At 43.1% G+C, this 20728-nt stretch overlaps 1 protein-coding gene across 1 annotated transcript in view; it reads left to right on the forward strand.

The window, feature by feature from the left end:
* The first annotated feature begins 3142 nt into the window (after nucleotides 1-3142).
* The window catches only part of SPRED1 (sprouty related EVH1 domain containing 1), a 73496-nt gene continuing 55910 nt past the window's right edge, over nucleotides 3143-20728 (forward strand). Inside the window, exon 1 of the mRNA XM_033144700.1 lies at nucleotides 3143-3428. Coding sequence (XP_033000591.1) covers nucleotides 3397-3428 — 32 coding nt within the window. The 5' untranslated portion in view covers nucleotides 3143-3396. The remainder of the gene's footprint in view (nucleotides 3429-20728) is intronic.

Here is a 20728-nt window from a genome sequence, read left to right on the forward strand (position 1 = left end):
AGTTTCGGGATGCTATTACATCCTACACACACTTAGAAGGACTCAATTTCCCCAGTGTAATAGGACTTACTTCTGACTTGTGCTGCCCCCATTACCACTGTCACAAAAAGTGATGTCAACAAAAGCAATGAGAGAGGCCAGATTACAGGAGTGTCTTAAGAATTCACTTAAGCCTCTTTGGTACTGCCTTTCTTGCAAAGATGGTACATCGGATGCTGCTTTTGGGATTCCTGATGTGACACAAGGAAGCAGCATCTGAAGCACAACAGAACAACTTAACGTCACACTTTTGCTATGTGCTGCTGATTCAAATGCATTGAAACCACAGATTGGGGCTGCCACTTTGAAGGGACTCCTGTATGAAATGGACCGCCACATTGTGAACATGCAACAGATCAACGCAGGTACCACTCTTGTAACTGCTACATTTAACTTAACAATTTCATCCCTTTATAAAATCTAACAATTACTAGAGGGGTAACGGTAAAGGTAAACGGACCCCTGACCATTAGGTCCAGTCGCAGACGACTCTGGGGTTGCGGCGCTCATCTTGCTTTATTGGCCGAGGGAGCTTCCTGGTCATGTGGCCAGCATGACTAAGCCGAACCAGAGCAGTGCACTGAAACGCTGTTTACCTTCCCGCTGGAGCGGTACCTATTTATCTACTTGCACTTTGACGTGCTTTCGAACTACTAGGTTGGCAGGAGAAGGGACCAAGCAACGCCGATCTGATCGGCAAGCCCTAGGCTCTGTGGTTTAACCCACAGCGCCACCCGCGTCCCCTACTAGAGGGGTAGAGCCAGGTTAATCTGCTGCAGTACAAGCAATAGTTTTGTGGCACCTTAACAGCTAAGATTGCCACCTTAACTAGTGGAGGGTGGGGGAGGCAAAGAATTATCGGTGAACAACTACTGCAACGCTGGCAAGAGATGAATGCATGCCTAAGGAATCAAAATCCTCGCAGGGAGAAGGGATATAATTACAAGGCCTTGCTACCCCTTCCCCCGCCAGAAAAAGGCAGTTTTTTCACAGGAGTCAGACCTTACGTAGGTTATTGCAATCACCCCCACTTATTCCTCTCTTCAATAGGTGCAGCAATGCAAAGCTTTCCCCCCATTCTTTCTTTCAAAGCAATGCAACCTTTTCCCGTAGGGCTGCGAACGCGAAGCGAGTCCGCCGCCCGCGGCTTCCACCGCGCAGAGTTCTAGAACGGAGCGTGCGTAAGCAGCTGCACGCCTCGTGCCCGGAGGGTGCTAAAAGCGGAGCGCGCCAGCCCTTCCTTTGCAGAAGAGGCGGCCACGGGGAAAGCCAACTTCGCAGGACGGAGGGAAGTGCACGCGCCTTACACTGTGCTTCCTTCTCTTATGTAGGCGCTAACCATCCCGACGCTCGGCAGCGGGGCTGGCTCTCTGGCCCTCTCGCCTAACTCTCCCCGCCCCCCTCCCCGCGCGCGTGTGCGTGTGGCCTTGTGCACAACTCCGCGTATCCCTCCGCGGTGCGCGTGTGAGACACTCGCAAGTCTTTGAAAATAAGCGAGCGAAGGAACTACTTTCGGGAAAGTAGTTTTGCATGGCGGGAGCTCGGACTCGGGAGGGGGAAATCGGCGGGCTGGGAATGTGGTTATTTATTCTCTCCCTTCCTGTTCTTTCTTGGAGCTGGCCCATCCATAAAAAAGAGCGACTCCTTAGTAGAGGCACGAGCGTTCAGGGCCTCGGTAAGAAGAGCCCCTCTTAGCGTGGCAAAGCAAAAAAAAAACCGAGAACCGACTTGGTTTTGCTTCGACTTGTGCTTCCCACTGTTCCATTGGGAGGAACCCGCTTCCTCGGGTGACCAGCCAGTCTCAAGCAGGAAGAGAGCTTTGCGTGGCCTCCATAATAAAATCCCTTTGCGCCATAACTCGGGGGTTTTTACCGTGCAAACTTGAACATTCCCTATATTTCTTGTTTATTTAAGTGGCGGCGAATGAGCAGCCAAAGGAAACCCCCGCCGCCGACCTTGAAGCGCGCTCGCGCGAAGAAAAAGCAAGTTTGTGCTGTTCGGCTGCCCAGAGAGAGGGGAAGGAATCGGGGCTCTTAGCAGCCGTGTTCCTCCGTGTGAAGGGGCTGGGGGGGGGGGGCAGCCGCGTGCAAAGAGCAGCGCGAGGGAAGGCGACGTATCCCGCCTGGGGAGGGGAGCGCTTCTCCGCCCTTCCCCAGCCCCGCGGCAAAAAAAGTTCTGCGCCATTTGGGGGCTCCTTCGGACGAGGCGCTTCCCAAGTGCCCGGGGTCTCCTTTCCCGTCCGTCGTCTCAGAGAGTTGGCGGCGGAAGGAGCGTGAAGTCAACGCTTCCGCCCAGTTTTCCAGCCAGAGGAGGAGGAGGGGGGCGCGCACAGAGAGGCTCGGGGGATGTCGCTGCTCCGGGTGGGCCTGGGGTGCAGCTCCTGAACTTGCTCGCCTTCTCGGTAGGGGAGAGGGCGGGGTTCTAGGGCTGGTGGCGGAGGAGCAGAAGGGCGAGCTCTTCCAACTTCTCCTCTCGACTTTTCCTCTTTCCTCCTCCAGCGCCACCAGCCGTGACGCATCCTCCCCTCCCCTTTTCTAACCTCCGGGCTGCTTTAACTCCCCTCCCTTCTCCTTTCCTCCTCCTCCTCCTCTTCCTCCCTCTTTCCCTCCCTCTCTCTCCCTCTCCTTTTCGCCTGCCTGGGGCTGAATTAGTTTCCCTCAGTGCTGCCTCTGCTTGTTCGCGGGGTAGTCGGACTTGAGCCGCCTGCTTTCCCCCCCTTCCCTCCGTGCGCTTCCTTTTTTCTTTTTCTTTTTTTAAAATCGGGTTTGCAGACGCTGCTGCTGCGGGCGTCCGGAGGAATTTCTGCCGCGGTGCTTTTCCGTCCTGCCCCGGGGGTTGGCAGCGAAGAAGGACGCGGCGGGGAGCGGGGGGACCTGCTCGTGGGGACGAGGGGGGGGGCGAAGCAAGGAAGCGAGGAGGCCAGGGTTGAGGAGCTGCTGCAGCAGCGGGAGATGTGGGCTCCTGGTGCCGATGCGGCACAAGGACACGGCTAGGGAGCCTCGCTTGCAGCTGAGACGCCGCCGCCGCCAGCCGCCCGGTTCCCCGTGAAAAAGACCAGAAAGAGCTTCGATTGCTGCTGCTGCCGCCGCCGCCGCCAAGCCAGAAATCAGTCCCAACTCTCGGCCGAACAGGATCCCTCCGTTTCCGTGCGAAGAAGAGAGAGGGAGGCGGGGAAGGCTGCTGCTGCTGCTTTCGGGGGGGACCCACCTCAAGGATTGAGGCCATTCTGGCGGAAGGGTGGTGTGCAGTGGGGGCATCGGTGGGGTTTAACAATGGTGAGGTTTCTGGTGAGCTCCTGCTGCGCCCTGGCTGCGTCGGTGCTGCTCCATCCCCGGATCGGATCACGGTGAGGAAAAAATGAGCGAAGAGACGGCGAATTCTAACAACGAGTAAGTTTCTCGGCTTTTCTTGTCTCTGCGGGGTCGGGGGTCTCTTCGGCTTGGCATTTCTCTCTCTTCCCACCCGCCCCTATCCCGCCACCTCGGTTCATTGACCTTCTCTCTTCGGGCTCCTTACATAGCTGACTCCGTACAGATATGGTTTGAACGTGCCGATGCGTGTGTCTCTCTGCATATGTAAACACCCACCCCCACCCCCGAATCTGACTGTTTTGGTAATTTGGAAAAGTCATGGCAGACCCAGGATATGGTGAAAAAAATGTCTAGCTACCGGTATGTGCGTTGGAGAGATGGCCCCTCCGTCTCCCTCCCGCCCGCCACCCTCCTCGACCCTCAACTTGCAGTGGCCTACGTGCTACGTTTTTTGGGGGGGGGGGAGAAGTCTATTTTCGTTTGCATGTTTCCTATAGAAAGTAGTGAGTGGGAGCTTCATCCTGAGGGAAACTGTTCCTGAATTTTAATTGGATGAGTCAGTGTAAATACAGTGTTAAACCTTTCCCCAAAGCTTAATATATATGTATTTTAACGAGCTGTTAGGACTCCTCGCCCCCCCCCCTTCTTTAAATGGGGAATAGAATGAAGATATTTATATATACAACGTGCAAGATATTAGTATATTTAACGTGCTTAGCTTGGATGAAATCCATAGGGGGCTTATGTTTTCTTTTTTATATCTATAGGGATGTAGCCTTCAAAATTCCTATGAAATTTATAATATCTGAAAAAGGGTAGTCATGTCAACAATCCTGAACTTTCCCATTTATTCTAAAGAATGAAAAATGTTGACGCTTCCTGTGACTCTTGCATCCTGCCCTGTCAATGGTTATTCTTTTCTGCAAGAATGAGTTGCGAATTAGTCATTTTCTCAAACATACTTTGCAATAGTTGTGGCTCAATTATAGTGCAAAAGCACCCTTCTGGCAGAATTATCACACGGTAATTATTTTTCAGTGCCTGTAGCAAATAATTTGAATTGTAGGAGGAAATACTGGTTTTTGATGGAGAAGGGAACACTTGTCAGTTGCATACATTCCTCCGTATAAAACCTTAATTCCTTAAGATGGATCGGTAAGGGAACAGGCTTCTGCTTCTGCTTTTTCTTTTTTAATGAATGGCTTTACTCTTAAGCCAGAATCACATAATATAACAAGGACAAATCCTGAACTGCAACAGGAACAAGTACAAAACATTGTATTTAGCTACTTGGTAAGATGAAGTGCTGCAGTGCCCGTGGAACCGAGAGGGAAGCGGCCGCCATATTTTCTTTTTTGTGAATCGCTCTAATTTGCATACCACAGTCTTCATTCATAAAAAATAATAATTAGACCTATGCCACCTTCGACATTCGACTGAACTTGGCTTGCAAGAAATGGGAAATATTCATGAAGGTAGAAAGAGCCTAGTATGTTCGAAGTTTAGGGTTTTCTGGATTTTCGTCTCGAAAAATACTGTTCTCTGCTTGTTGACACTGTTATGTGGGAAATATCGGCTCGGGGAAGTGCTGGGAGCACGTGATCCTCTCCATTCATAAAATACCTGGCTGGCCATTCACAGTGCAGTACACTGTGTCTACATGGATCCACTTTCACATTAGACCTGTTTTTCTAAAAGAAAGGCACAGATTTGTGTCAGGGTATCTGCAGAAGCACCACCTTGCTTGCCAGAATATGAAAAGAAGTGTGCTTTTAAAAGAAAAATTGAGGCCATAATCTGAGGTATGCTGTAGTGTCACTAAGGGATCTTTGGGGTCGTGGAGGATAGAATCTTCTAGTAGCTAGCTTCCTTTTTTTAATACAGCACATCAGAAACTGCCAGTATTTCTAAAACAATACAAGATCATGTGAAAGTGGCTTAAGACAGAAACACTGCTATAACTGAAGCAGCAGCAAAACGTTTCACCCTGTTTACTTGTGCAGTTTTGCTGGTTGATATTCACACTGTATCCTGTCCCTGTGTTTTAATTGAAGAAAAGTTAATAAGATAATTAATTTAGATACAGTATTGCATTTTACAATAAAAGGGCTCCTGTGTAGTTAACTTTCATTAAGCATTTTAAAGCCAGTCGAATGTAAAATTATTGAAATACATTCTCAAGATTAGTCACAAAAGCTGGCTAATGTGATTGCTGGGGAAGAGCCTTTTGTTAACGCATATATTTCTGTGTGCCACTTGGTGCATGTATTTCTGTGTTGATATGCCACCCCACCCATGATTCTATGACACTTTAGCATAAATATTTGAACAAAGACCAATTGATTATGCTTTTTTTGGACAACATAGAATATTTAATTAAGAGCAAATGTTTTCTTCAATTGTTAGGATGCAAAAACACTTTCAGAACATTTGATTATAACGTAAAATATGTTTCTGTCAGTTTGAATTGTGTTCTTCATCTCTTCGATTTCGTCTTTTGTATCGCCACCATACAGGAATTTCATAACTGAAGAAAATGCTAGAACACATCTACATATTCATACCGATTTTTCCCTCCTTGTGTTCTCATCAGGCTCTCCAGTCACATTTTGAATTTCTCTTCTTGGAAGTGATCTTCTGTGCTTTGTGTGGATTAGCTTAGGGTTTTATAAAAGTTGATTTTATGAACTAGATATATTGGAAAATACAGTACACATCTGCTGCTGCGGCTGCGGCTGCTGCTACAGTCATCCATGCTTAAATATGGCAACCAATAATTCTAGTTTGGATTGGTTCACACAGTTTTCACTTTGAAAAGTTCCTTGCATTCTAATGAATTGTGTAGCATATTGTCCATACTGATTAAAGTTAGTTAGGCCTTAACTGTGTTATGTGTGTCTGACTGTATATGCAAAAAGCAACTTGCAGTGTTCAGCATACAACCATTTACAGTGGAACCCCGGGTTGCGCACACCCTGGGTTGCAGATGTTCGAATTAAGAACGCCCGCAACCTGGAAGCGTTTCTGGAGCGCGTGCAACCCCCGGATGCGCAGAACGCTTCTGCGCACTTCGCACATGCGCAGAAGCACTCAAATCGCGCTACTTCCGGGTTTTTTTTGGGTGTTCGCATTACGCACGCCCGTGTTACGTAGCGCGATCCGGAACGGATTGCGTGCGTAACATGGGGTGCCACTGTATATTACAAGACCATTGTTAATTGTATTTTTCTCTTTTGAAAGCAGTACGTTGGTTAGATTTTGTTATTGCACCTGCACAACTCAGTTTTCCGGGAGTTTTTAACAACAAACATCACCAGTTTGTGTGTTAACCTGGTATTATGTCAGAAAAAAGTGTTTATGGTTTCACAATACTATGCATTATATAAAGCATGTTTACCTCATCTTTCTCTAGCATGTTTTGTTTTGCTTTTAAGATACATATCTCCCAAGTCTTCTGCAGTCCTACTTTTTCAGTTGCTTGTTGGATGGCATGTTGTATATTAGTGACTAATCACTTCATTAATTAGAAAGTAGTCTGATATCTGTCCACATGAAGTTGCAAATAAATGTTGGATATTTTTGCTTCTAAATAATAATAATAATAATAATAATAATAATAATAATTTTATTTATACCCCGCCCTTCCCAGCCAGAAAACCGGGCTCAGGGCGGCTAACATCAATTAAAATCACAGCAAGAAAACATAAAAACGATCAATTTAAAATAACAGATTAAAATACAAATTTAAAAATTCAATTAAAACTGCAGGTCTCAATCTCAAAATATCCCACCAATAAAAGATGAAGCGTAAATATTAAACAGAAACCAACCCAAAGGCCAGGTGGAACAGCTCCGTCTTGCAGGCCCTGCGGAAAGATGCCAAATCCCGCAGGGCCCTGGTCTCTTGTGATAGGCTGTTCCACCAAGTCGGGGCCAATATTGAGAAAGCCCTGGCCCTAGTTGAGGCCAACCTAACGTCTTTGTTGCTCGGGACCTCCAAAAGGTTATTATTTGAGGACCTTAAGGTCCTACATGGGACATACCAGGAGAGGCGGTCCCTTAAATACGAGGGTCCCAAACCGCATAGGGCTTTAAAGGTCAAAACCAGCACCTTAAAGTGACCTGACACTGTGTTTTGTCATGTTCATTTGCATTTTAAAAGAAAGATACTAGGTTTCAGTTCAGTAGGTCAGGTCTTTAAACTTTTTGAACATTGTTGAATTCCATTTTAGGGAAAGTAACTATATATGCATGCGATTGCAGATCTGAAGTGTGCTTGATAAGTTTACATGGGGCCTAACTGTAATGTATGTGCGTATAGTTTTGTTCAGCTCCCTTATTAAGCATGCCATTTCAAAGGGAGTCGTGCAGAAAATGCCACCTGAGTAAAATAAATAAATGGAGGTTAATGATGGTTCCCTATATGCTAAAAGTAATATTCATACAAACATTATGATACCAAAATATTGTCTCCATAGACCACTGCTTGAGAGAATGAAACTCTAGGGTCGTTTTCTTCCCCCAATCATTCCTGGAAACTGTTCAGAGGTTATTACTCGGTGCTTGGGATTCTACCCTGGTTGCACCTGGTTCCAGGCCTTGCCACTCTCTTGGATAGAAAGCAACTAGTGGACAGACAGACCCTGACTACATTTGAATGTAAGGTTGCTCCCTGACCCTGCAAGATGAAACCAGCCAGAAAGGCAAGTTGTATAATGCAAGGTCCAAAATCCTGTGTTGGATGCTTGTTAGGGGAGTGAGAGAGGAAGCATGCAAACCTGAGGCTCTGGTGGTAAATCAAGCAATTCAGTGACTTGCAACCAGGAGTGCTTTTTGAATCCTGCTTATAGTTGGTTTGGGACTAGTTTAGCTTTTGCAGGCCATATTTTCACACTGTTGACTCCCCAGTAAGCTGTCTTCTTCCTATTATGTTCCAGTTTTTCTTGTAACAAAAAAATAAAAATGCATGGTGTACATTTGCGGGGGGGGGGGGATTGTGATGCCACAGAAGCCCAGCGAAGCTTATATTCAAAGGCATACCCGTGATCGTCCTTTTCTTAAGACTGATTTAGTCTTAAAAATCTACCATGCAAAAGCATTGATTCTCATTCAATATGGAGACATCCTTTAATGTCATATATGAAAATTACATTTATATATACAAACACACACAGAGAGAGATGCACACTGACCTTTTGTTTGCATCATGTATAGAATGCGTGTGTCAGTGTTTCTGCTTACTAACAATATTATCTGCAAGAAGTTTTCATGATAGATAAAAAATCCTTAATGAAATTATTTTAATTGTTTCCGTTGGATCTCTTTTATTGATCTACAGAAGGAGTTGTATGACTGCGAAGTTATTTTTTTACTGCAAGTAATGCAGGATGAGGAGCACAATGGTTTGTCGAAAGAGCTTTCCCCAGTGAATAGCAAATGCAAAATTGCAAACAGAGGAATAATTCATTAGGAGAGGATAAGTGGGGAAATGGTATCTAGAGAAAAAGGACACAGAAAAATGAATTGTAGAAAGGATTAAAAATTATCACTGGGTTGACTGAAAAAGGCAAGACAGGCCACTGGATTTCAGTGAGGCTTAAGTGCACATAGTACTGTGCAGTATCGTGGTGATCTAGGGTACAAGTGAACATTCTTAAATTTCAGATATAAGCAGATTGAAGCATTGCATGACTTTAAAGTAATTGTCCAGTGTTTGGAGTGTGTGCACGCTCTGTAGCTGTTACCAGCTGCTCTTGCATTGCTTGCACCAGGTTGTGGAAGTGTCTGGAGATAGAAGGAACTCAGACACCCAGTGGCCTACAAATTTGACGTGAATGCATAAGAACTCGGTTTTTTTTTTTTTAACCACTATATTCTAGGAGTACCTATGGTTACTAGGTCTCCCTGCTTATTTAACTTATATGCAGAATACATCATGCGAAAGGCTGGACTGGATGAATCCCCAACCGGAATTAAGATTGCCGGAAAAAATATCAACAACCTCAGATATGCTGATGATACTACCTTGATGGCAGAAAGTGAGGAAGAATTGAAGAACCTTTTAATGAGGGTGAAAGAAGAGAGCGCAAAATATGGTCTGAAGCTCAACATCAAAAAAACTAAGATCATGGCCACTGGTCCCATCACCTCCTGGCAAATAGAAGGGGAAGAAATGGAGGCAGTGAGAGATTTCACTTTCTTGGGTTCCATGATCACTGCAGATGGTGACAGCAGTCACGAAATCAGAAGACGCCTGCTTCTTGGGAGAAAAGCAATGACAAACCTAGACAGCATCTTAAAAAGCAAAGACATCACCTTGCCGACAAAAGTCCGTATAGTTAAAGCTATGGTTTTCCCAGTAGTAATGTACGGAAGTGAGAGCTGGACCATAAAGAAGGCTGATCGCCGTAGAATTGATGCTTTTGAATTATGGTGCTGGAGGAGACTCTTGAGAGTCCCGTGGACTGCAAGAAGATCAAACCTATCCATTCTCAAAGAAATCAGCCCTGAGTACTCACTAGAAGGACAGATCCTGAAGTTGAGGCTCCAGTACTTTGGCCACCTCATGAGAAGAGAAGAATCCCTAGAAAAGACCCTGATGTTGGGAAAGATGGAGGGCACAAGGAGAAGGGGACGACAGAGGATGAGATGATTGGACAGTGTTCTTGAAGCTACTAACATGAGTTTGGCCAAACTGCGAGAGGCAGTGAAGGATAGGCGTGCCTGGCGTACTCTGGTCCATGGGGTCACGAAGAGTCGGACACGACTGAACGACTGAACAACAACAATGGTTACTAAACATCAGGTACTGACCAATAATCCAGTCTTGGTTCCCTACCACATATGTGGTTAAATAAGTGCACACATGAATCATTCAAAGCAGACCTTAGAAGGGTGTGAAGGTGAAGAGGAATCCTTACACAATTTATTTGCCTTTCCCTCCACATCCCCATCCTTATGACTGCTTGGTTCCCATTTTCTGGGCAGATACAATATTTTCCTCAAGTTGTTTCACTACATCCCTGTAACCCAAAAAATCATTGTACAGTATAGGGTAAGTTGTGATGATTTTTTATAGTGTGGTGTGACAAATATGAGTGTTAGATTTCCACAGTAGCATTTAAATTACCATTAAAGCTGCACTCAGCAAACTTGCTAACAAGTAAGCTCTGTTCAACATTGTGGAACTTAAGCCCAGCTTGGGCGCTCAATTCCTCCATGTGAGGAGAATTGTGTGAGGAGAGCAGGCATGTGCCATCTAGTCTTGCCCCCCCCCCCATTGCATCCCCATGCCTTGCCCAGCTATTCTTGTGTTGGGAGAGTGAGCTTCAAAATTTGCCAGGCACCAGGTGCATTTTACACTTGGCTGTCTGCCAATTGCCACCCAGTGAAGATGCCCAGGCGCCAGGAGCAGCGTATGGAAACGTCGTTTACCTTACCGCCGGAGCGGTACCTATTTATCTACTTGCACTTTGATGTGCTTTCGAACTGCTAAGTTGGCAGGAGCTGGGACCGAGCAACGGGAGCTCACCCCGTCACGAGGATTCGAACCGCCGACCTTCTGATCGGCAAGCCCTAGGCTCAGTGGTTTTTTTTACTTATGTTGGACTATGTACGCATTTTCAATTATTCTGCATCCAGATCCCTCCTGTGTCCTTTCTCTTTTTTAAAAAAATACAGTGGTGCTTCTATTTATGTGGCCCTCTTGTTACATATCCTTCAGGATACGCACGCGGCAAACCCGGAAGTATATTTCCGGGTTTCGCCGCATGCGCAGAAGCACTCTATCGCACCGCACGTGTGCGCAGAACAGGAACCTCTGGTTGTGGAAACCTCGGGATCCAACCGGAGCTCCGGAACATATCCTGTCTGCAACCGGAGGTACTACTGTACTGCACCTGATGCCTTTCCCCCCCAAACCAGCTTTGATCCGAATGGAAAGGGGGGGGACCCGACCTAGCCACATGTTAAACTGATAATGTGTACACATAGATATAGATTAATCACGAAGTTAGTTTTCTATGACGTTAATTAATTATGAAGTTAATTTTAGTTGCAGGCTTCTACAGTATATTTAAAGGAGGGCACTGACAAAAATATTAGGATGGGAGCGAGTAAGATTACAGTGTTGTCAATGTCAGGGGGCTCATGTTGTTGGCTTATGTGCTTGCACTCTGAACCTGTCACTGATAGGCAGTAGTCACAATTTATTGGCCTTCTAATACTTCTTTAGCTGTGTCAGCAGGCTTGCTGGAACTCTGTGCTAAAATCTATTTTCCATTTGGAAAGCAAATCTGTCAGTCTAGTATGCGTTGCTTTGGTTTGTTTTTATTAATGATGTTACGTTGCTTCATTCCTCAAATCACAATTTGTAAGAAGGCTTGGGCTCAAACATAGCACAAAACCTTATTTAGGTATTGCATCTAAATCTAGGCCTATCTCATTTTATATAGTTAGCCAACTATAATATGGAGAGATCTACAGAATAGCTATTGCTGCAGTTGGCATGCTATGGCCCTTTGTGGGTTCCCTGTACCTTTCTGGGTAACACCACCAGGGTCAGTAGAAGTTGATATTTGTGTTATGGCCGCTGGTGAAAACTGAGTGTGTGTGTGTGTGTGTGTGTTGCGAATTAGTTTATGCTATCTTTAGGCTTTTGTGGCCTTTCTTTGAAACTACAGTGGTACCTTCAGTTGCTATCTCACAATAAAGCACGTTACCTGTTGCATAACGTGTTTGTTGGTTTTTGGTTTTTTAAGAGAAAAGAGGGAAAGCAGTTATTCTGCAGCAATCCCCAACCTCAGTTGTTTGCCATCTGCGAACTCTCCAACCACAGCAATATCAATTAGCATATCAGAGGACTGAACAGACTGTATAAATCCAATTCCATCTAAAATAGTTTTCGTTGGTAAACAGCTTTTATGGGCAACTTGTTTTTCAGTGCCCCAGGCAAATGCTTAGCTGAACTTATTTTTGCAAAGCTTCCATTACCTGACATTGGCTTGTTAACTATGCAGACATTTTCCTATTACCATAGCAACATTGCAAGAGCACTGAAAAGGTATGTGTGCTTAGTTTCCAAATAGATGTTCAAAGCCTTGATAGTAAGGTAACAAATGATAAATTTTCAGTTTGAGTAGTTTAGCCAATACAAAGCAAATAATCTAATTTGCGTTATGTCCAACTTTTAAAGGCTCACTCTATCCCTTATAAATGAAGTTCAGATGCAGGGGCAGTAGAGGTCAAATTATTAATATATTTCACCTCACTAACAGTGCAGGGTTTGTTTTAAAGTGTGAAGTATGCAGAGTTCCTCTCAGTTTCTACAGTACTTATCGTAACTGTGCTCAGTAACATAACATCTATAAAATACAATCAAAATATACACTAAAACTCATATAATACAGAAGCCAAAATGAGAAAAAGGGTATAACCTGGTCACAAGAAAGCTAAAATAACCTAAGGGGATAAAACATGTTCCAGCCACCAAAAACAAAGCAAAGCAAAACAAATCCCAAAGATTACAATATTAATATCAATATTAAAAGGATGTTAAAAGGATTAAGATGGAATTAAGAGGCCTCGGACAATAGAAGGGTCTTTTGCCTGACAATGTAAATACATTAGTGAAGGGAGAAGAAAGATATCTGGGGGAGTGGTCCATAACTGAGTAGGGCTTGTTCTGCCTCCATGCCCTCCAAACATCAGATTGAGAAGGCACTCAAGGAATCATTAATCTGATATTTTGGTTCTCCTACCTACACCCTTAAAAGCCACATGTTAGAGATGCATCATCTCATCAATAATGGGAACAATCCTGCAAACGTTAAGCACCTTCTCACGCAGTATGCTGTGAAATTCGTCCCCACAAAATTTTGTGATGGTCACTGTACTGGATAGCTTTACAATAGGAATGGGCAAATTCATGAAAGGTAAGTCTGTCGCTGGTTAGCTATGATTGGTATGTTCTAGCTCAGGGGTCAGCAAACTTCTTCAGCAGGCAGCCGGTCCACTGTCAATCAGACCTTGTGGGGGGACGGACTATATTTTTTGGGGGGAATAATGAACAAATTTCTATGCCCCACACAGTCTACTCATGTAAAAACACCAGGCAGGCCCCACAAATAACCCAGAGATGCATTTTAAATAAAAGGGCACATTTTACTCATGTAAAAACATGCTGATTCCCGGACCGTCCTCGTGCTGGATTTAGAAGGCGGTTGGGCCTACCCATGTTCTAGCTCCACTGTCAGGAGCATTGTGCCTCTCAATACCAGTGCTGGAAATCACAAGCAGGCAGGGTGCTGTTGCTTGTGGGCTTCCCACAGGCATCCGGTTGGTCTCTGTGAGAACAGAATATTGGACTAGAGGGGCTTTTGCCTGATCCGACAAGGCTCTTCTGAGGATGTTTACCCCCGTTTTGCATGCTTTCAAAGAACACACGTCTGAGCCACACACAGGCCGTTTTCACACCCGGAAAAGGGCAGAATGGGGGCAGGGGACGGAGAGGGAATGGGGTGTAACGGGACTGGGAATGCATGCTCCGCCAACACGCGTGATAGCTCAGAATGCAACCCCCACACAAAACCAGGGTTGCCTGTACGTAAGGCAAGATCAGCAAAGGAAGTGAAATTGCAAGTTGCAAATACAGTGGTACCTCTGGATACGCACACCTCCGGTTGCATATCCTTCAGGATGAGAAAGCGGCAAACCCGGAAGTATTTTTCCGGGTTTCGTTGCGCGCGCATGCGCAGAAGCACTCTTACCGCCGTGCGAGCATGTGCAGAAGCTGTCAAAAGTTGTGTTGCAGTTACATAGTGTGCTTGTGTTTGTGGCACATCTCACAATGTTTTTCATCATGAGAACTATCAATTCACAAAATGTTTAATGCTTTATTTAATAAAATCTTTCCTCTTCCTCTCTCTTTGAAAATGGGTTCTCCCTTTGCACCAGTGTTAACTATGTTTAAGGCTAGCTACGGTTCACTCTTAACCAAGATCTGGCATGCTGCCTGATTACTCTGGAGACCAGGCAGGGAAATTTCCTCTAAGGTGGGAAAGAGGTGGAAGTAGAAGCATACAGTAATGTTCCTGATCTTTTAAGGAGCAGTTGAGAGAGACCCATACATTAAAAATGCACTGTCTAATAGCTGTGGAACGGGATTGGATAATGGTTTGCTTTTTCACTTGAGCTGGTACAGATTTTGCACTGATATTAGTGCGTGGAAATGGGGGGTGGTCAGTGCCCTGTATTATCCATGAGAACGGTTGTGCACAAGATGCAGTCTTCCATGCCCAAATGACAACCCCCCCCCTTTTAATGGAATTGCCTCAGTATTGGTGAAATGAATGCGACAATTTTTTAAGGAGTCAGCACTTGAACATTGTGAAATGGTTACAAAAATGCTAAATTTAGTAATAGCAAGACAATGTCTTCAAAGTATTTTTAAATCCCTTCCAATTTTAAGGTCTCAGTGGATTGCAGAATGTTAAAAATAGAAACTCTGAAAAGGTAACTTTCAAACCCTTGTTTCTAATCGTTGGACTGTGTTTGTCCAGAGTCCACATATTTCTGGCAACAAGAGCCCCCTAAGCCATGGGTAGGCAAACTAAGGCCCAGGGGCTGGATCTGGCCCAACTGCCTTCTAAATCCGGCCCGTGGATGGTCCAGGAATCAAAGTGTTTTTTCATGAGTATAGTGTCCTTTTATTTAAAATGCATCTCTGGGTTATTTTTGGGGTATCGGAATTCATTCATTCCCTCCCCCCAAAAAAATTAGTCCGGCCCCCCACAGGGTCTGAGGGACAGTGGACCGGCCTCCTGCTGTCAAAGTTTGCTTAGCCCTGCCTTAAGCCATAGCCAATATAAGAACTAGAACAAACATTTAAGTTTTTTTTCCATGAGGTTTTGTTTTGAGTTGCCTTTATGTGTTTGCCATCCATGCAGAAATACAATCAAATGTTTGGGAATGAAAACGTGTTTTATCTGTGCATAATCCTGCTTTGTTTCCACCGGGCATGAATCAATCATTGTGGGGGTGTTAAGTCAACTTCCTCTGCCGCTGCATCTCCCAGCATTCATTGCACATGTTGGGTGATGGTAGTTCCTGTTGAATATTTGCCTGCTTTGTGACCGAACACTTTCTGTCTTTGTTTATGCTGCTGCTGCGATACCAGTTTCACTGGAACAGTGTTGCATGGATGATATTTTACCCTGGCTTTTCATGCGAATTATGCAACATGCTGTGTATTTGAAGCTACAGAGCAAAACTCTGTCCAAACTCTGCCCCACTGCTGCATACTGTATAGACTTTGCTTTGTTATTTTTGTGAATGCACCATTTCCATTAAGTTGTGCCCTATAATTAATTAATGTTGTGGTTATGTTAATACGATGATGTGGTTTGAAGCACAGAGATTTTGGTACCATCTCTGGAAATTATCATTAACAAAAACGCTAATGATGCCACAAGGCAAGCAGCCCACAAAATTAATTACAAGTCCATGCTTTAGATGCATGAGCGAAGAGTTAGTGATAAACGGTTTTTGAAATTAGAAATCAAAATTTAGAATTATAATTAGCAATGCAGTGGTGTTTTACATAATGACAACTGTATTGTAATGTAAATACATACATACATACATACATACATACATACTGTACTACTACTATTTGGATGCACTTTGATACATTTGTACTACTAATTAAAACCACTATTTTTGGTACTAAATAAACCTCATTATTAAAAGATAAAGTCAATTTTTTTGTGAAATTGATATGACATCTTGGTTTTTAAATTAGGTTGTTTTACTGCACTAGAAAAAGAAACTCAAAATGGCCATGAAGTTTTAACATCATTTTTGTGCTTTCAAAACAACTTTTAATGCAGGAAATAGTGATATTTTCAAAAAGGAGTCTCATACTGTTGTCATACCAATCTTTTATTTTTCATATAAAACTTTTTAAAGTGGTAAGATAAAGAGTTTTACTTATTTTCCCCCCTTTATGTATTATGATTTAAGCCACATTTCTTAGAAGGACGCAGGTGGTGCTGTAGTCTAAACCACTGAGCCTCTTGGGTTTGCCAATCAGGAGGTCGGCTATTCGAATCCCTGCAACGGGGTGAGCTCCCATTGCTCTGTCCCAGCTCCTGCCAACCTAGCAGTTCGAAAGCACACCAGTGCAAGTAGATAAATAGGTATTGCTGTGGCGGGATGGTAAGTGGCGTTTCCGTGCGCTGTGGTTTCCGTCACGGTGTTCCATTGCACCAGAAGTGGTTTGGTCATGCTGGTCACATGACCCAGAAATCTGCCTGTGGACAAACGCCGGCTCCCTTGGCCTGAAAGTGAGATGAGCCCATAGTCGCCTTTGACTGGACTTAACCGTCCAGGGATCCTTTACCTTACTTTACATTTCTTAGACATTTCTTAGAGGTTCTTCAGGGTGATTCCTAAAATGCTTACAATAATAGAAATTAATGATATAATATAATTTTATTTTATTTTGGTTACCAGTATTGATTATTGTGCTCAATTTTCTAGTCAACAATAAAATACTGATAGGAGCGTAACATTATTTTCAGTTTTTAATTTAACGGTTAAATAATTAGTTTTGCGACATGTCAAAACTTTACGCATTTTTTATATTAAAAAAACAGTTTGGGTAACAGCACTATATTCTAAGGTACCTCATGCAAAAACATACTAGTAAGACTTCGATTTGTTTTTGGAACTGAAACTTGCATAGTACAGTGTTGCATACTGCTGCTTAATACAAAAAAAAAAAGCTCAAGCAGCTGGTTAAATGCTGCAGAGCTGACAATATTTGCAATATCCTTTCTGCAAATATGAAAAAGTGAACTAAGGCAGCTGTATCATTCTCCTTTCTGGTTGTGCTTTACATAAGATGATACTCTTCATGATTATTTGTTCAACGTATCTTATACCTGATGTTCTTTTGAGACAGAGAAGTTGTGTTCTATCAAGCCTTTTTTCAAATTCCAATCCCTATGAGTCATTTGCTGGTTAAAAAGATGCAGATGTTTTAAACTCATGGCATTGTCCTTACCATTGCATTGCTAAACAGCTGTCCCTTCAACCTAGCTAAACAATGGTTGCTGAAGGAAGGGTGGACAGCATGAACAACAAGGTTTAACTTCCCTGTTCTTGTAGCAGAGCTGTATTGTCTGAGACCATTAAAAAAAAAGATATATATATAAATAGACTGTTTGGGATGAGGAATGGAGGGCTTTCTGCCAAACCACTCAATATGGAACTTCAAAAACCATATGCCTTGGTTAGGGAGACACACCATACGTAATGTATTGTTTACCAGTGCACAGCAAAAAATAATCTTAAATCAAATTTTGACTGCAGCCAAAAGCTTCCTTCCTGTCCTCTTCCAAGTTGTCCAGAATGCAGAGGAATATAAACTCAATATAGTTACGCCTTCTGAGTATGTGTGCTGTAATAACATTTGCAAAAGGCAAATGATTCTGGAAGAGTGTTGCACAGTTGGCCGCTTACCTCAGGTGTGTGCCGTGTGTGGGTTTTTTAAGGGGGGAATTTAGGAAGCATGTTAAATGTGCAAACAAACCCTCACAGTATATGCATGCAAAGACAATGCACATATGTATTCCTGCCATTATGTGTAGTTAACATAAGGAGTCTGCCAGTATGGCTCTTATTATTGGCCAGGTGACATGGGAAAACACTCAAGCAAATAGAGTAGAAAACAAGTTCCTAATACACAAAAAGTGAGAAAGTACTTCATGATTCTACATGGTATTTATTCAGTGGAAAATAGTGCAGGAAGTGTCCATCTTCCTGAGAAAACCTTAGATAAACGTTGTGGAGGACCCACAGTCTAATATTAGTTACAAAAGGGAAGGTAATGGGTAAGATTATAGTTGTAATAATTCAGTTACAAGTAAGTAGCCATGTTGGTCTGCCATAGTCAAAACAAAACAAAAAATAAAAAAATTCATTCCAGTAGCACCTTAAGAGACCAACTAAGTTTGTTCTTGGTATGCACACTTCTTGTATCTGAAGAAGTGTGCATGCATTGCACACGAAAGCTCATACCAAGAACAAACTTAGTTGGTCTCTAAGGTGCTACTGGAAGGATTTTTTTGTTTTGTTTTGTTTTGTAATAATTCAGTTTGTTATACAATCCAGGAAATGATGACTACAGCTACAGAGCAGCTTGGAGCCATCCTTGATGTTGACGAAGGATGGGAGGGAGTTCCCAATGCTGTTTCTGCTGCAGATATTTCCATAATAGGTTCAGTTGTGTTCAGTTTGTAAAATGAAAGCACGGAGACCCCTTTTTGGCACAGTTTTTCGAAATGCAGCCCCTCATATGCCAAGTTCTATGTGCATGGTAACAGTGCCTAAAGAAAACACTTGCTGCGCATGTCGACACCATAAAGGAATGTGCGTCACCTGAGAGAAGGGCAGCAATAACCACCCACCAACTTGCTTCTTTTGCAAATTGCTAAGCTCTTTGTTACAATGTACATAACAGTGTCTGAAGTGTCTGAATTGATTAGCAGAAAACTTCCTGGATTGTAATCAAGATAGGCAATCTGCAGTGATCAACGAATTTGTAGCAAAGGAGACCTCCAATTGTGTTAGTGCTTGGGCAAAAGTCATGTGCCCATTCAGTTCCAGACCTGTTAACTATTATAAATATTATTCCTTGCAAACCATAGTGGATTTAGAATGTTCAGATGTGTGTTGGCAACTGTCATAATGCTAGCGTCCTGAGAATACCCTGTGGTCATTGGGTAACCATGACTAAGGGGAACATGGAAGTGAGCAAGTGTTGTCGGCACTTTGGCTTATCTCTTGATGTCATGTTAATGCAATAGTTTCCATGCTCTTCAAATAATGTGGACAAAAACTTTAGCCGTATTCTAATGGTATCTGATATTTGGGTAATAAAAGGAAGCTAGAACATGCTTCTGAACTGTGTAGATTTCAGTGGCTTCTTTACACAACATTTGCTGCCATAAATGAGAGGTTATTGTGTGGTACATTATTCATTCATTCATTTAGAGCAGAAATATGACCTTGGAGCTCTTCATCTGCACAGCACACACCTATCCCAAGATCTGAATGAGAAATAGAGAATGCGAGGGGAAATGATGCAGAATGTGATTTACAATCACTTTTGGCCGTTCATTGAATTTTCTTCATTTAAGGCAATGTCTCAGAGATACTAATGAATTAAAACCAAATTCAGACATAAGAACTCTGCTGGATCGCACCAAAGGCCTTTCTCGTCCAGCATTGTGTTCCCACAGCGACCAACCTATAGACAGGAGCCCTCTCCCACTCATGATCGCCAGCAACTAGCTCCCAGAGGTATACTACTGAGAGTGGAGATAGTGTCTAGCCAACAATAGCCTATCCAAGTGGGCAGCCATCATTACATATTTTAGTAGTGAATTCTATAGTTTAGCTCTTCTCTCTCCTTTTGTTTGTCCTAGATGTCTTTCGCCATTTTGCTTCATTGGAAGACTCTGGGTTCAAGTATTATGATAGAGGAATAAAAAACATTTCCAAACCAGCTTTCTTTATACTATGTGTAATTTCACACATCTCTATCCTGTCCTCCCTCTTTCCTTTTTCTGAACTAAAAAAGTCTCACAAATAATTTTTCCAGATAGGGAGGTTTTTCCAATTCCCTGATAATTTTGGTTGTCCTTTCCTGCAGATATAAGAGGCATTTTATTTTTATTTCATTCAATATGTAGAATGTGAGTATTTGTTCAATAAAGAGTTTAATACAAACTAAGCAGCTTTTAGTCTGCAAACCTTAAAGTAGTTCCCTGTGTCATTGTCAGCCAATATACCAGTGTGCACATTTTTAAAAGAGTGCATTGATTGATTGATTATATAACACGGCAGAAATCCCAAATTTTATGTACAAGTTCTGCAAAGTATGAAACAGAGAATATATAATAAAATTATAAAACTGAAAAAGTGGGAAAGCAGTAAACCTCTACAGGTCAAACATTGATATCCATCTAGTCATAATGTTTAAATGTCTATAAATGGTCTCAGATTGTTTATGTACGTATAAGCATGTTTAGTGCACAGTTCTGGCTGAGTTTAGAATTTGCAGATTACATCATTCACTTCTTACAACTGCACCCAATAGGCTTCGCGCATTATCAGTTTTCATTTTTTAAAAATAAGTATCTTTAAAAATAGCATATTGTGAACTGCATTGCTCACCAGAAATCAATAAAGATGCAGTTCCAACAGATACCAGATTGGGTTACAGAAGTGTATTCCTGCTCCTTGTCCCTATATTAGGGATAGTATCTGGATGTGTGGTTCTACTTTTCCTTAAGCAAATCCATTTCTCCTTG

The sequence above is a fragment of the Lacerta agilis genome, chromosome 1 (assembly GCF_009819535.1).
Source record: "Lacerta agilis isolate rLacAgi1 chromosome 1, rLacAgi1.pri, whole genome shotgun sequence".
Classification (NCBI taxonomy): domain Eukaryota; kingdom Metazoa; phylum Chordata; class Lepidosauria; order Squamata; family Lacertidae; genus Lacerta; species Lacerta agilis.